The following is a 17,318-nucleotide window of genomic DNA, read 5'->3' as shown; positions in this document are numbered from 1 at the left end:
TGTGTGTGTGTGTGTGTGTGTGTGTGTGTTCATCTCTCTCGCGCTCTGTTTAGATACCACTGACTAATAAGTATAGCCTATATTCCTGCCCGGCTTGACCCATTCGCTCGCGGCTCGCGCAGAAAATAGACCAGGCGCCGAAACAATCGCTGCGGAGCCGATGACACAATCGGTTAACATGAGTGCCGAAAGGAAACTGGATTCGCTTCGAGGCTATTCGCAGCGCTTCCGCGTCCGTTGTGGCCCTGGCGTAACAGTGTCTTTTTCAGGGACGTCCCTGCTTATTCCAGCAAGACAGTGAGACACATTCTGCACGTAATAATAGCATGGCTTCATAGTAAAAGAGTGAGACTACTAGACTGACCTGCCTGCAGTCCAGACCCGTTTCCTGTTGGAAAATATGTGGCTTATTTTGAAGCGCAAAATTCGACAATAGAGACCCCGGACTGTTGAGCAACTGAAGTCATATATTGGGCAAGACTGGGAAAGAATTTCACTTTCAAAACAGTGAGTGTCTTTTATTCCCCAAAGGTTACTGACTGTTGGTGAGACACTGTCCAGCTGTCTTTGTGATGGTGTCTGTGTGGTGAGTCCAGGTCAGGTCCTCACCAATATGAACCCTGACACGCATTTTATAGTTCTGCCTTGAATCGACGCTGTAGCTATGGCGTAGGCTCCACATCGACGTAGAGCCTACGTGGTAACCTACGCCGTAGCCTAATGTGCACCTCCCCAGAATTGTAACTATGCGTTGTAATGACGCAGACCTCCTGTCTGTTGCTGTATACTGACACCATTTCCCTCAGTGGGAACGGAGCTTGTATTTACTTTTAGTTCACAGATAAGAAACAATAAATTGTGAAGACAGCAAGGCCTCTATTAAAATAGCATTTTAAGTCTTGTGTGTGATTTATCCTTCAGGGATTAATACTTTGGGATTTATCCTGGCTTCATATGAGAAGAGGAAATCTCCACTCGTCGCTAGACTAATTTATACAATGTAAAATGCCATAGGCTTGTGCTAATAAAGTTAGCATTTTGTATTTGTTTGGAAAACATGTTTAGTGTGACAGTTGTTTTGTCGGTGAACCTTGTGAGTTGTAATAGAGCCAAATTGTGTGCTGTTACCTTTGTTAAATGTTGCTGTTGTTCCTGGTTTATATGAGAAGAGGGAAAGATCGCTGGCCGCTAGGCTAATCAATACAATGTAAAATGCCATAGGCTTGTGCTAATAATGTTAGCATGTTGTATTTGTTTAAAAAAACATATTTAATATAAGACAGTTGTTTTGTCAGTGAAGTTTGTGAGCTGCAATGGAGCCAAATTGTGTGCCGTTACCTTTGTCCCTGGTTTTATATGAGAAGATCACTAGTTGCTAGGCTAATTTATACAATGTGGAATGTTAGCATGTTGTATTTGTGGGGAAAATGTGTCCGGATTAACACAAGTGTTTGTCTGTGAATGCTGCAAGTTGTAGTGAAGTCAATTTGTGTACTTGTGTTTGAAATTGTCTCCATGAAGCCATATTTAATGTGTGTTTTGGGTGTGTTTTGAATCAATTAAACTTTACAGCACTTCACAGAAACCTCCTCTGCCGACTAGTTTTTTGGAGTTGTAACTGCAGAGTGACACAGACACACCACCGCAGAAGTAAAAATGCTCACAACTGCATAGGCGACGTGTGGAGGCTACGTGCGTAGGGTCTACGCACAACCATAAATCTCCTTTGAGGAAGCTGCTGACTTTCTCCACCGTAGTCCCACTGACTGAGATGGGGTCATGTCTTTATGTCTGTTGCTTCTTGTAGTCCACAGTCAGTTTCCTTGTTTTGCTGACGTTGAAATGGAGGTTGTTGTCATGGCACCAAGATGTCTTCCTCACTGTAAGCTGTGTCATCGTTGCCAGAGAACAGGCCGATGATGGTTGTGTAGTCAGCTAACTCAATGAGTTCCAGCACACTCCTGATGTAATGTGGAAGATGACCACAGGATGGAGAGTTTTTGATAATATAAGCTTGTTAATATGACCTCTTTTATTTACAGGTCAGAGGTGGACCACAGAGATTGAGTCTTATATTAAATAAATAAATTAAAACAATGGTCACAAAGGCATACACGCTATAAATACTGCCAGACATAAGTGTTGTTTTTGGTTACTGCTAATTTTTGCAAGCTGCATGATGAAATACATTTTTCCACTCAAACATGTTTTCATGACTGGACCAATGTTTAACCTCAGAACTCTTCCTTAGCCCAAAGGGCAAGATAGAAGAAGCTTCACTTCTTTAAAGTCAGTCTTGTAAAGTTTGTCTGCTCTGTGACTTAACAAATTACCCACAACTGTGCAAAGGCGTCACTCACCCAGTATCGCCTTTCATGTACAGGCTGTCACAGAAACATGCAAACTTCACATACATCCTGTTAGATCTAAACACACCAAAGTCCTTAATCATTCTCTCTGTAAACATCCACAGGCTGCGGTTAAGAGGACACACTCTTACTTTACCCGTGAACACACACATTGAACGCTGTGATGTGGCAACTCCTGTGCTGCTAACAGAGTTTCTGTTGCAGTCATTATGGTGGTGCAGAGGATTACAGCTGTTTTAGCCACACTACACACTCCCAGTGAGATACAAGCTTGGTGAGGCTCCTCTTTCAGTTTTATTTGAATGCCAATTCTGATTCACACAGTGCAGGTGTGCTTGTTATCACACCTCGTTCCTTCCTTGTTTTTTTCTTTCTTTTAGTTTTAGAAGTATATGGGATATTTCTGAGTTGTGTTTTTTGCAAGGTTTTAAGTAAGCACAGAAGGTGCCTTAGTCTCTGGCTCTTGAGTGGTTTTGAAGTGTTTGTGACAGTTGCTAAGCCAACACCCTCTGTAATGGCCTGGCAGAGTATGAACATACACGTGTACACACACACTTTCACACACTCACAAGATGGGGAATTCTAACTGGTTGTATGGATGCTGACAGAGTTGTTGAGGCGATGTAGATTACTGCCGTCTTACCATGGAGAGGTGTCATCCACCACAGCCTGATAAGAGGCAGACTGTTGTAGACTAATAGTCTGTATGCATACGTGTTGAGATGAAATGACCTGCTTGAAGAAAATTGTCTGCAGCAAGTGTCAGTGGATGTGCTGGGGATGTGGAGCTGTATTTGTTGCAACTCATAATGTAATAAAATCATGAGCACATAACGTAATAACGGCTTTGCGCGTAATGTAATAATGTAATAACCTATTACATTATGAGCCTTACTGGCGTCGCTCATAGTGTAATAACAGTTCATAATGTAATAATGGCTCATATTGTGAGAAAACTGCTGCATTATCATCATTTTTACATCTTAGAGGTGCAAATAAAGTAAACGGCATGGGTTTCAGCGCATAGTTAACTAAATTAGTGAAACCAAGAATTATTTAATCGTAATTGCATTCTCACATTTTATTATGTAAGATGTATAAAGTTGAGCCACTAGGTGGCACCCATGTTATGTATTCTGGACCTTTGAGAATGCCATGCTCACTTCCACTGTCTGATTGTTGCAGGTAAGCAGTTGGTTGAAAGTTTAAATTTGGCAGATGAAGACTGCTGCATAAGTATTAGTAGGTTATACAGAGTGGCTGGACGCAATAGTGGCCTTGCGTCCAATATCAGGCAGCTCTTCAGCCAAAATGCCAGGTGGATTACAGCCTGGATCATGACTAAACATATATCCTTTGGATGGGTCCATATTAAAGACATTCATTGGAAGAAGTAAAGTTTTCTTCTCTTTTTTTTTTTTTAAATCCCATTCTCTTCGTTAAGCCTTTTTTTTTTTTTAAATCCCATTCTCTTCGTTAAGCCTTGATCTGAGTGAACACTGGCACAGTCACTGACAAATGAGCCCCCTGGACTTGATTTTTGTTGGCAACTATAATTTATGGTTATGTATTATTTATGCATATTGTTTAGTTAAATTTATTTGGACTGTTTTTACTTGGGTGTCCTGCCAGGCTGTGTTTACATTTTAAGAACTTTTGAGCTGGTTCACTGTTATTACATGGTTCTAAAACACTCTTCTCATTCTTGCACAAGTTCCAAAATAAAGTAGTAACCTATAAACAAATCACAGTCAAACACAAACACAGACCTCTGCCCTTGAGTGCTTGACCCTTGACCTAAAAATGATGATAATGCAACACTTTTCTCACAATATGAGCCATTATTACATTATGTTATGTTATGCTGTTATTACATTATGAGCGGCGCCAGTAAGGCTCATAATGTAATAAGTTATTACATTATGCACAAAGCTGTTATTACGTTATACGCTATGCACAAAGCTGTTATTACGTTATACGCTCATGATTTTATTACATTATGAGCCGATTATTACATTCTGAACTTTTATTACATTTCTGTTATTACATTATGAAGCGTTATTACATTATGAGCCATTATTACATTATGAGTATTACAAAATGTTGTATGTCCAGTTTTGTCCCAGACATGTTGAGGTGTTAACTTGTAACTTTAGATAGGAAGTTTCCTTAATACAGACACCAGAGTGAAGTTTTAAGTTACCAATGCATTGTAGGATTTTTTTGTCCCCTCCCAAACAAAGTTGTCCGTTGTTTTCCTCAGAACTTTTTAACAAAACTGGCTTGAAAGTTTTAAAATTGACAGAATGTTGGGTCTGTGCTAAGGTCAGGCTTCTTTTCGCTGACACATTGGTATCTCTATATCCCTCATCAATACAAATTTGTGGGGTCAATAAGAAGCTGTTCTTTGATTCTGAGGAGCTGACACAGATTCTGGTGTTTAAGTCTTTTCAGTAATATTTTCTCCAGTGTAGGTGGACAGGACAGTTTTCAGTGTGAAATCACATCATTGTCATTTGGGAAAAATCTGTGAAAAAGTATCAGCCAAATCCTCAATTATAGCGATTATTGGTATGTGTGTTTAAGTTGTAATAGGTTGCTGCATTTTTCATTTTATCTTCAGATGGATATTGATGATTGATCACTGAGATGACCTGAAAACACTTGGATGTCAAAATCTTGCCATATGTTGATGGTTAATACTGCGATTTTGTATGCAGTAATGGGAAGTAACCGATGGCTAGTATTTCTCTACAGTGTTGACACACAACTTCGAATGCCTTCTATATTATTCTTTTTTATTTCATCCCTTACATCTTCTAGTAAAGACACACAGTGTGAATATCTCAGAATATGTGGGGATAACAGTTTGACAGGAGAGAGCATTATTGCAATTATTTGATAATAATGTTAAAAGTAATTCATGTCTGCTTTCAAACATAAAGTCTCATGGGATCTTAAGTTACAATGTTAAATTGAAGTAAAATAAACTCATAATAATATGAGCATTCCTGCATCTTACTTTACTATTCAGTTCCATAGGGAGACAGATTCTTGTTGTCAAGGTCCTTGAAACTGATATCAAAATAAATAACATTCGACCTTTCCCACAAATCTTTTTGAAAGCACATCTAAATAATGCAAATATGTATGGAACAAACAAATATGCAAAGGTAGATCAGTAGATCATATAGGCCAGGCGGCTTGCCTTACATTGAGCTGTGACAAAGATGATTGCACACACAAGCAGAGAGCCAGACCCTGGACTGCCAGTTTCTGACCTCATGATTGTCACAGCTGCAACAGGGACAAACCAATTCAATGAGCTATGCTTGCTAGTATTAACAATAAAGGCATCAGTTAGCTAAAGGTAAAGTCTTTGATATTAACAGTTAACGTTAGTTAATGAGTCAGCAGCTAGCATTTTACAGTGAATGAGCTGAAGATCATGTTAATGTTACGTCAGCTATGAGGAGTCAAAACTTGGCAACAGCTCAAATCATGTTACTATCAGTAGCCACTGACTGACTCCTCTTCATCCCCTATGGGACATAAGGTTGCAATGACATCTGTTCATCACAGTTTGTCATTGGCAATATGCGGTGCCTCTCATCCATGACAGCTGTATCTTGTTCAGACCACACACCAGCTAGCAGGGCTAGCTAGCTTTTTGGAGGGCCCTATGCAAAATATTGTTTCACCCCCATTGCAATCTCTCATGAATACACACCATATCTGCATCATATTCCATTATATGCATATATATGCATGTATATGTACATGCATGTATATGTACATGCATAAGTGTGTGTTGTAATCTGAGTCTCTCTGTTCTTTTATGTGGTAGACGTTCCAGCTGCGTTTGGATGTTCATGTGAGTTCCTGTGTGTATATCCATCTGGCTTGATAATCTTTATAGCTCGGCACTCTGCTTATATATACTGATATTGCTGCCCAGACCTACTGTAACCGGACGTTTTTGTCGTGGAAATGCAGCCCCCACCAACTGGTTCACCCTACATCCCCACATTTACACTGTCATCTCTGTCAGCAGTGTTGTCGCTGTTGTTCTCGGCTAGTAACCACCTCAGCCACATCCATGTTGAGAGCTGTGTGCAATCCCAGCTCACATTGTGAATTATATATATATATGTACACCAATCAGCCAAAACATTGAAATCACTGACTGGTGAAGTGAATGACATTGATCGTTTTGTTACAATGCCATGTTCTTCTGAGGAACCTCGAGTCCTGGCATTCATGTGGATGCCACTTGACACGCACCACCCACTCAAACACCATTACAGACCAATACACCCCTCTATTGGCAACGGCACTCCCTGACAGTGTTGGGAATGTTACTTTAAAAAGGTAATTAGTTATTAGTTACTTTCCCCAAAAAGTAACTGAGTTAGAAACTGAGTTACTGCACTATAAAAGTAACTAATTACCTGGAAAAGTAACTATACCGTTACTTTTTTATAAAATGCCCAAATATGTCAAATTGCTTCGACACCCTTAAAAAGTATTAAAAAGTCTTAATCGCGATTTTATGAAGTATTAAGTTTTCTTAGCATTCAAGCTTTGACAAAAAGTATCCATGAAAGTATAATTTATTTTCCTCCTCGCGACTATTACAAACAACGATGTGTAGGTAGGCACACTTGGACTGCCACTCGGGGCTGTGCGCGTACCTGTGCGACATCACGCGACGGCGCACGTTCAGGCGCCAAACAGAGGAGCAAAAGACAATAAAAAATCCTTTTCATCTTATCTGAGTTCTGTTGTATATTTGTGCTCCATAGATTTAATTGCAAACTACAACTGTTTAGTAAGTTAAAGATGCATTGCTGCTAACGACAGCTTGAAGTGGCGATGAGGTCTTAAGGTTTTTTTGGAAGGTCTTAAAAAAGTCTTAAAAAGGTATTAAAATTAAGCTCAGGATTCCTGCATATACCCTGTATCTACACTAGTTAAAGAACCTCCATTAATCGTGCAATTTAAATGTGAAAAGTCTTACTGACTGACCGTCACCTGTGTGTATGCGGAGAAGGAGAGGGGCAGAGGGAGCAGAGCTGTGGAAACACAGTGCAGTCCGACATACTATCATGTGTTTAAATAACTTATTAGACGGATATATATAGAGAGAAAGGCGACATTTAGAGAGTAAGCCCAAATAAGCAACTCCACTTTAGACACAAGCCCAAAGTCGCGGCTAATAAGCGGACCTGACAACCCTGCTTGTGTGCTTGTGAATACCCACCCTACTCTGCCTCTGATTGGTATATGATGAAATTTTATTCTCCCTATGCCAATCATCATCACTTACGCTTCCCCTTCACCTGCCCTCACCACAGAAAAAAAAACTGTAGAGCTCCACTGAGAAGGAGCTTGCTTGGGTGAAATCCGCTTCAGTGAACTCAAGTAAATCTGAGTAATGGTGCATTTTATTGTGAGTAATGGTAACGGCGTTATAACGGGGGAGACAGTAACTTTTTTGATTACTCGTTACTGAAAAAAGTAGCGCCGTTAGTAATGCCGATTATTTATTGTCCCAGGCAGGACAATGCACCATGCCACACCACAAAAACTGCTCAGTTATGGCACGGGGGATGTGATAAAGAGCTCAAGGCATCAACCTGGCCTCCAAACTCCCCAGATCCCAATCTAATTGAAAATCCATTGGGCATGCAGGCTTACCTCACAACCCAAAGGACTCAAAGGATCCACTGACAACACCTTGGTGCCAGACAACACAGGACACCCGCAGAGGTTCTGTCGCCATGCCTTGACAGGTCAGAGGCCCCACCGTAGATAGGACTTGGCTCTGACCCATTGGGGCCTGGACAAAGGACCTCCGGGGTTCCAGTTTGTCCCACAGATGCTTGATCAGACTGGGATCTGGGGAATTTGAAAGCTAGGTCAATGCCTTGAGCTCTTTGTCATGTTCCTTGGGCTATTCCTGAGCAGTTTTTGTGGTGTGGCATGGTGCACTGCCTTGCTGGTGGGATTCTGTCATCGGGGGTGCTGTTGCAATCAGTGGGGGTACATGATCAATAACGATATTTGGGTGAATGTGAGGACCAAAGGTTTCCCAGCAGAACATTGCATTGTAATGAAATGATCAATGTTATTCACTTCACCTGTCAGTGGTTTTAATGTTTTGGCTGATTGGTGTATATACTCTGAATATGGTATATATCACATTTGAATGAAGTTTTATGATATGAAAATAAAATAATAATAATAATAATCATAATAACTCAGAGTGAGCTGTTCTGCGTTTTCTGTTTTGTGAACAGAGGGGTGCTCTCATTTCATTCTTATAGTTTGGGTTCTTGGTTCTTTGGTTGTATGCACACTTAAGAGAGAGATAGCTGCAGTACTCTGAAGCTTAGTAAGTCCATAAGACTCATGAGGCAGACAGCTGCGGTAAATAATTTGACAAGATCTGTGATAGACATGGTGATACACAGCTGATCCTAGGTTTCATCTGAGGCTTTCACTAGGTTAGTAAACGTGTTTGTGAATTCATTTTTAGATCCTGAGATACTTCACATAAAAACGTTTACTTCAGTTTGTTTTGCAGTTTTTCAGTTCAAGTAGTGCTGGATCACTCTAAGCTTGTGTAGGCTACCTTTATGGTTTTATTGCTGCATGTTATGGCAGCCCATGAACAAGCACCTGTTATTGTCCGATCCCTTAAGCACCTGCTCCATCCAAACCTCCAATATGTCCAGGTCTGTGTTAGTGAGCTGACTCGCTAGTGAATATGCCCCAGATATCTGTTCACAGCTTATGGTATTACATTTGAGAGATTAAAACAAAAGAGCAGACACTGTGATTCCACAAAAACATCAGAGCAACAAATGAAATGAATATAATGAATAACAGTGTGCAGGGAAAACAACTTTGAAAAAGCAATTTGGCATATTACATACGCTGGGCCACTAATGTAATGGTGGGGATGTTGTTGATGGCAGTGGATGTCACACAGAGCCACGTAAGGCGAGGATGAGCGACGGGGTAATGCACAATAACCCAGCGCATTAACCTCCATCCCGTCCCTCTTCTTATTTTAATCCAACAAATTCTATTATTCCCCCTTGCAGGTCCATTTGCCTGTAGAGGAATCCTACCCTACTGCCAACCTCTTTTTATTCCAGCTATCAGTGTTCGTATAACCTGCTTGTATCTCCAGTGTTAATCTATCACCGCTGGGCTTCAAGCACTTTGAATAAAAACCGCTCTAAATCCGCCACTTTGAAAAGGCTACTAATTGCACAAAAGAGCAATCATCCCCTCAGATGGGTTAAAATACTTTAAACAACCAGATTAAAGCACTAGTAAAGTGATAATGCAGGTTTCACTGTAATTTAACGCATAAAAGAAATGCAAAAATGGGGCATTCTGCGCTTAAAACAGTGTGCTATTACACACGCTAGACACTGCCAAGAGTCTCACAGGCCACTGACCTAATACACTGTCATCACATGAGAAGCCTAAACCAGGCTGGGCAGACACAACCACATATCCATTTAAGTGCTCAAAACTGTGGCTGTATTTCCACTGTAAAGACCATAAATACAGTAAACTTTAAAATCATCCCAGTGTTTCTCCCTGAATTTAATTTCAAGCTTTGCAAATGTGCTGGAATGCACTTGTTTGATCAGTTAAGCAGGTTAAGGAATAGCAGTTTTAGGAAAGAAAAAAAAAAAGCACTCGCAGTCCTTGGATTTTTCATCATCCGTGAAGCAATGAAACACTTCACTTAACCGTTAACTATTAACAGCCAAGAATACTTTTGACTGGTTATGCATGATGGCCCATAGAGTAATTTTCTCACTCTTTAGTTAACTGCACTGTGCACCAACAACACTGGTGGGAGCTAGCAAGCGGCACTGCTCACTCTGCGATTAATGCAAGTAACGCTGTCCCAACCCAACACCTTTGCTGTTGAAACATGGTGGCCATCCTCTGGTCTCCCTCCAGATAGCCCTGGTGAGAAATTGGCAAAAATTTGAGCTGCAAACCCCTTTTAACATTGTTAACTATGGTATCATTATTAGCTGTGTTTGCACCGATAGCAGTGTCAACACAGCTAGTGGTGCATAGTTAATCATGTTAAAGGGTTTTGCGGCTCAAAATGAAGCTGCTGACTCACAAGGACTACCTGGGGGAAACCATGGATTACCAGAACCATCCAGGATGCCATGAACACGCATACTCAAGCTCATCTGGAGTCTCAATGTAAGAAGAGCCAATTGCTAGCTCAAATATGTAACAAAAAGTTGAAATAGTAGGAATAGTTGGAAAGGGCAAATGGGTGTGATTACTATGAATGTCACTGAAAATTTGAATAATACTTAAAATGCATGAAAGATGTGATGCTTTGTTAGGTCTGAGTGGAATTTCTATCTGAAAGTATTAAGAAGTAGAAAAGATTTTATAAATGAAAATTTTAAAAAAAAGCCTGTCAAAGTCCTTTGTCTGTGTGTGTGTCTCAAACTGCACAAATTAGCTCATGTCAATCACTTGTGTTTCTGTCTGCAGTCCAAGGTCGCCATTGTAATGCTAACTGCTGATTGACTCCTGGGTCATAGTTAACTTCATAGAGACTGAGTTGAGGCACACCTTTTAAATATCTGCTTCCCTGTCAAAACCTGAAACTTACATTGCATTTACTTTACACTGTGAGAGATAGGACACCCTGATGAACTCATTGTGTGAAATCTGTTTGTGTAGTGTCAAAAATGTGAGCATTGCTGCAGGTTGAAAAACTGGCACTGTTTTCTTACAGAGATTTCTGGTCTCAGTGAAAGTTTCTCTTTAATCTGGCTGTGAGCTTTCTGTCCAAGACACACCAATGTAAACATTTTTACTAAGCTCCAGAAGGGTCAAATGTTTAAATATGGAAGATGTGGAACATTTAAATGTTTGAAAGGAGTTTTAGCTGAGAGTATGAATGAGTACATCAATCAATCAATTTTATTTATAAAGCCCAATATCACAAATCACAATTTGCCTCACAGGGCTTTACAGCATACGACATCCCTCTGTCCTTATGACCCTCGCAGCGGATAAGGAAAAACTCCCCAAAAAAACCCTTTAACGGGGGAAAAAAAACGGTAGAAACCTCAGGAAGAGCAACTGAGGAGGGATCCCTCTTCCAGGACGGACAGACGTGAGATTTTAAAATTCATGCAAATGTCTTAATTGTGAACAAATCATCCATTCATTTGAATGCAGAATTGTTACCTGAATATATAAGAAATTTCTGAAAGTTTGAAAGGTACGAAATATTAAATTGCAGCAATAATGTCCAAATAGATTTAATAGAGTTTTTTTTTTTTCTTTCATTTTTTTCTTGAAGCTTAGATATCATACTGTATTAGCACTAGCATCAGAACATTCCTGACAAAACCTAGCCCAATACACAGCCAGGATTTTTGATATACTAGGGTTATACATTCCCCAAACAAAACCCTCAACACTCAGAACATTTTGACCAGAAACCAAAAAGGATGTCTTTTAAATGTTTTAATCATCTGAACTTTTTATAGTTTGTCTAATCAACTGTGCAAATAAACTCTTTGTATTCTGTAATTTTGGGCCTAATAAAAGTCTTATTGAAACATTTAGTCTAAAATACTGAAAGTGGCTTATAAAATAACCACTATATGCAACTTTTTAATTATAAAATGCAAACTTCCTTGTGGTTGCTAACACAGCCACAGAGCAAAGGAAATGACATCATGGGCTTCTGCCCACGTGGTATTAATCGGTATCCCCAGCCCTCTCCTGTTGACACTGTCACAGTAAGTGTAGGCAGCTCATTTGCATTGCGATGCCACTGAACCTTTATTTTGAGCTCAGTAGATTTTACTTTGTGGTTCGGCTGGAACTTCAACCACTGGACCACCCTTCTCCCTCCTATTTTACCCCTGTAATGGGAAAAAAACAGTTTCATGCAGTTGGAGTGGATTATTTTTCTTACAATGTGAACAAATATGTTTGTGCTTGTGTTGTTCAGCAGAAATCTCCACAAGCTTTTATTTATTTATTTTTTATAAAAAATGGGACAATATGTATTAATAAACAATTACTTGTAAATACATGAGATTATAGCCAGGCGGCTAATTTCTGTCTCCAGTCCCATGGCAGGTTGAAGTTAAACACAGAGAAGGCAACAATAAGAAAATAATCTAAGTCAAACAGAATAAGACAAGCAAAACAACATACACAGAAACATGGTAGACCAAGAGTTGGGAGACCATAGGAATTTTTAGATATCAAGTGTCTCAAAGTGTCTGCTTGTTTAAGTACTTGTTATATTGCACATTGCTCAAAATTGCACCAAATAATTAAGTGCTAGATTGAATTGCACGATGCCCATAGCACACGAATGCAGGTGTGTGTCTAAATATTGCACATAATTAGCATACATAAGAATAAGAATAAGAATAACTTTTTTCATTCCTAAGGGGAAATTCAATTATCTGTCAGCTCATCTGTTATATGTCAAAGAATTATAAAGCCTGATGGCTGTTGGTATAGGATCTTCTGTATCTCTCTGTCCTGCATCGAAGAGAGAGGAGCCGGCCACCACATTTTTTTTGGTCCCTCAAGGTGTTGTGGAGTGGATGATCTGGGTTGTTCATGATGGCCTCGAACATCTTCAGTGTGCATCTCTCCACCACCTCCTCCAGTGTGTCCAACCTTACTCCAGTCACAGAGCCAGCTCTTTTGACTAGTTTGTCCAGCCACCTTGCATCTTTGTGTCTGATGCTTCCTCCCCAGCAGACTGCAGCATAAAACAACACACTTGCCACCACAGACTGATAAAACATCTGCAGCATCTTACTACAGATGTCAAGAGATCTGAGCTTCCTCAACAAAAAGAGCTGGCTCTGCCCCTTTTTGTAGAGAGCGTTTGTCTTTAGGGACCAGTCCAACTTATTATCCAGGTGTACACCTAGATACTTATAGCTTGGCACCACCTCGATGTCCACCCCACAGGTATTCACTGGCTGAAGGGGGGGCTTGGACCTGCGGAAATCTACGGTTATTTCCTTGGTCTTTGATGTGTTCAGGAGGAGACAGTTCTTGTGACCCCAGTCACTGAAGGCTTTTTTCAGGTCCCTATATTCAGACTCCTGCCCATTCCTGATACATGCCACAATAGCAGTGTTGTTCGAGTATTTCTGGATGTGGCAGGACTCAGAGTTGTATTTGAAGTCCGCCGTGTACAGTGTGAACAGGAATGGAGCCAGGACAGTCCCTTGTGGAGCCCCCGTGATGCTCATTAATGTCCCAGAAACACAGTTCCCCAACCTGACATACTGTGGCCTTCCTGTCAGGTAATCTGTGATCCAGGAAATAAAGGAAGGATCCACTGCCATCTCTGTGAGCTTATCTTTGAGTATGTTGGGTTGGATGGTGTTGAATGCGCTTGAAAAATCAAAGAACATGATTGTCACATAAGCGGCAGGTTCCTCCAGATGAGCTAGGGCACGGTGAAGTATGTAGAGGACAGCATCGTTCACTCCAATGTGTTGTTTGTATGCAAACTGCGGGGGTTGAGTTTGTCTTTGACCTCAAGTCTCAGTAGGCGTAGAATCAGCCGCTCCAAGGTCTTCATGATGTGCGAAATGAGGGCTACTGGTCTGATGTCATTAAGTTCAGCTGGACATTTAATTTTTGGTGCCGGCACAACACAGGAAGTCTTCCACAGTGCCGGCACCCGCCCCAACTGTAGACTGAGGTTGAAGATCTTGTGGAGAGGTTGACACAGTTGGGCAGCACAGTCTTTGAGGAGCCTTGGACACACACCATCTGGGCCAGCAGCCTTCCCAGAGCAAAGTCTTCCCAGCTCCAACCTTACCCCCATCTCTGTGACAGACAAGGGTGGAGGCACAGGTGTAAGAGGGGGGGTGGCTGCCACATTGGAGTTGTACACAAGTTGTGGAGGTGGAGGTGATGGAGGAGGAGGTGGAGGAGGAGGAGAAGCAGCATTGGAAGTGGGAGTGGCTGCCGGATTGAATCTACTGAAGAACTGATTGAGTTCATCAGCTCTTTCTCCATCACCCACCACTGGCTGTCTTTTCTTGTTGTTGTAACCAGAGATGGTGTTGACTCCTCTCCACATTTCATGGATGTTGCTGTGTTGTAGATTCCTCTCCAGTTTCTTTTAATATTCCACCTTTGCCATCTTAAGTCTCTTCTTCAACTCATGTTGCACTTGTTTGAGCCGTGCTTGTCACCATCTCTAAAAGCTGCCTTCTTCTCATTGAGGATTGCCTTTATGTCACGGGTAATCCAAGGTTTGTTATTGTGGAAACAGTGTACAGTCTTTGTAGGTGTGACTGTGTCTCTACAGAAGTTGATGTAATCAGTAAAACAGTCAACCTGTCTATCAACGTCCATGATATTCTCCTCTGTTTACAGCGGCACATCTCAGTCTGTGCATTCATAGCAGTCTCTTAGAGCCTCAGTAGCCTCTGGTGTCCATTTCATGACTGTAAGTTTAGTTGCAGGCTGCCTCCACACACAGGGTTTGTAACATGTCTGCAGAAGAACCAAGTTGTGATCTGACCTGCCCAGTGGTGGTAAGGCAGTGGCTCCGTAAGCTTCTCTGACACTGGCATACAGTGGATAAAGGGTTTTATTTTCTCTGGTTGGACAGTTAACAAACTGTGAAAATCCAGTCAGGTGAGAGGAGAGGGAAACATGGTTGAAGTCTCCTGATATTATCAGTCGTGCCTCAGGATGTTTAGTCTGTATCTTAGCAACGAGTTCATGAAGAACTTCACATGGAACTTCAGCAGTTGCCTTGGGTGGGATGTACACAAGTATTGTTATGATATGACTGAATTCTCTTGGTACATAATATGGCCTCATATCAACTGCCAAAAGTTCAATATCTGGACAACACATCTTCTCCTTGACAGTAATATATGCAGGACTGCACCATCTCTGGTTCACAAATAAAGCCAGGCCCCCACCTTTTTTCTTGCCACTGGCATTAGAGTCTCTGTCCGATCGTATGAGAGTGAAGCCAGGTAGATCCGCGTTGGAGTCTGAGATGTTTTGATTCAACCACATTTCCGTAAAACACATGAGACTGCACTCACAGTATACTTTCTGAGTCTTCACCAATATCTGCAGTTCATCACCCTTGTTGGGCAGAGAATTGACATTTCCCATAATGACAGATGGTAGAAAGGGCTTATATCTCCACTTCCAAGCCTTCACCTTTGCACCAGCACAGCAACCATGAAAACACCTCTTCATCTCAGCTGGAATAGGATGGTGTCCTCCAAACTTGCTCCGTTTCAACGAAAAAAGCTCCTCTCTTGAATAAACTCTTCTCCTCACAGAAGTATCCATTAGTAGTTGAGAAAAATATAATAAAAATTCAGTAAAACTAAGTAAAATTGCAGAGCTACCAGACTTTGCTGCTACTAGTTGAAGCGCATGTTCTAAAAAAAGGTCTATTGTGTACGCACTACTGCATAAAATTGACAATGGTGTTCTAACAATTTGCCTCATAGACAAATAAACAATTCAAACAATTTAAACATTGTTAATGATCACAGTCCTCGTTTTCCAATAGCCATGCATTGAGATGTTTGGTGAAGGAGGTTGAGAGTTGGAAGTTCACGTAAAGTACTTGGTATTGTGTTCCAGGTCTGGGATGCACAGTAAGAGAATATTGCTTATAGTCCTTGTAGTTATTTCACACTTTATTTTGCTAAGTACAGAAAAATAGCATAGTTATCCCAAGGTGTACTTATGAAGACCAAATGAAGGTGGTATTTCCAGACACACACTCAACATCAGACAGCAAGAGACAGGAAATGATGCCCTTAATAACTGACACCTGTGAGTACAGTAGATCATGTGGCCAACGGTAGACAACATCTCTGGGTTGCCTAATACCTTATATGTGGTTTAAGCTTAACTTTAACTGTATTGTCCGTCTGTATTCTTAAGTACAGACTGTCTCTTTTCTCAGATCTACCAGATATGTGATATTCTACATTATCTTTAATTCAAATTATTTCTTTCAGTTGGCAGGGGAAGCCCAAGAGCTGTTCTCAGTGCGCCATGGTCCTGTGCGAGCTGCTCGCATTCTGCCAGCACCTCATATCAGTGAGTATCATCAGTACTTTAACCTCACCTGAAACATGAAACAACAAACTCCAAAGCATAGACTGCACATTGTGACTCCATGTGATGCTCTGATCTATATATTTGCATATTAGGGGTGTAAAGATCCATTGACCTTGTTCAGTCAATCTTGTTTGATGTATCATTTCAATAATCAACAATCCAATGTCATTGATGCAAAGTGACAAAACGGGAAAAGAAAATACAGGTCAACAGCCAAAATATTTCATATGCAAACACTACCGTTAAGTATGGAAGACGAGAACGGCCATGTATTTTTTATTTTTATTTTTTTGTGCACTGTTATGTCGTGATAACGACTTATTATTTTGTTATCTCGATATAACAAAGATTGTTTTCTCGTGATAACGATTTAATTATCTCGTTATCTTGATTTAACAAAGATTGTTTTCTTGTGATAACGAATTAAATATCTCGTTTTCTCGATATAACAAATATTGTTTTCCCGTGATAATTGTCAGGTCTGATGATTGCGCACTGGTTAATGTGATCATCTTGATTTCAGCCTACAAGAGCTGCTGTGGTCCTGCTAGATGCCTCCTGCTGCTGCTGTTATCATTAGTCACACCTCTACTGTTATTATACACGTATGATTATTGTCACATACCGTATATTTCCAAATAGTCACCCGGTGGCAAATAGCCGCTGGGCACCTAATAGCTGCCGGGGGTTTGACCCCATTTTGCGTATTAAACGCCGGTCTGATTAAACACTGGGGCGATTATTTCCTCATTCATTGCCTCAAGGAGGGACAGC

General features: G+C 40.8%; 1 protein-coding gene across 7 annotated transcripts in view; it reads left to right on the top strand.

The window, feature by feature from the left end:
• The window catches only part of bcas3 (BCAS3 microtubule associated cell migration factor), a 939,536-nt gene that overhangs the window by 48,586 nt on the left and 873,632 nt on the right, over positions 1 to 17,318 (top strand). For all 7 annotated transcript variants that reach the window (XM_050055595.1, XM_050055587.1, XM_050055619.1 and 4 more), the window contains exon 6: positions 16,442 to 16,523. In XM_050055595.1, coding sequence (XP_049911552.1) covers positions 16,442 to 16,523 — 82 coding nt within the window. The remainder of the gene's footprint in view (positions 1 to 16,441; positions 16,524 to 17,318) is intronic.

The sequence above is a fragment of the Epinephelus moara genome, chromosome 2, assembly GCF_006386435.1.
Source record: "Epinephelus moara isolate mb chromosome 2, YSFRI_EMoa_1.0, whole genome shotgun sequence".
NCBI classification, from domain to species: domain Eukaryota; kingdom Metazoa; phylum Chordata; class Actinopteri; order Perciformes; family Serranidae; genus Epinephelus; species Epinephelus moara.
Note: the sequence above shows the minus strand (reverse complement) of the source record. Positions and strands in the feature narration are given on the sequence as shown.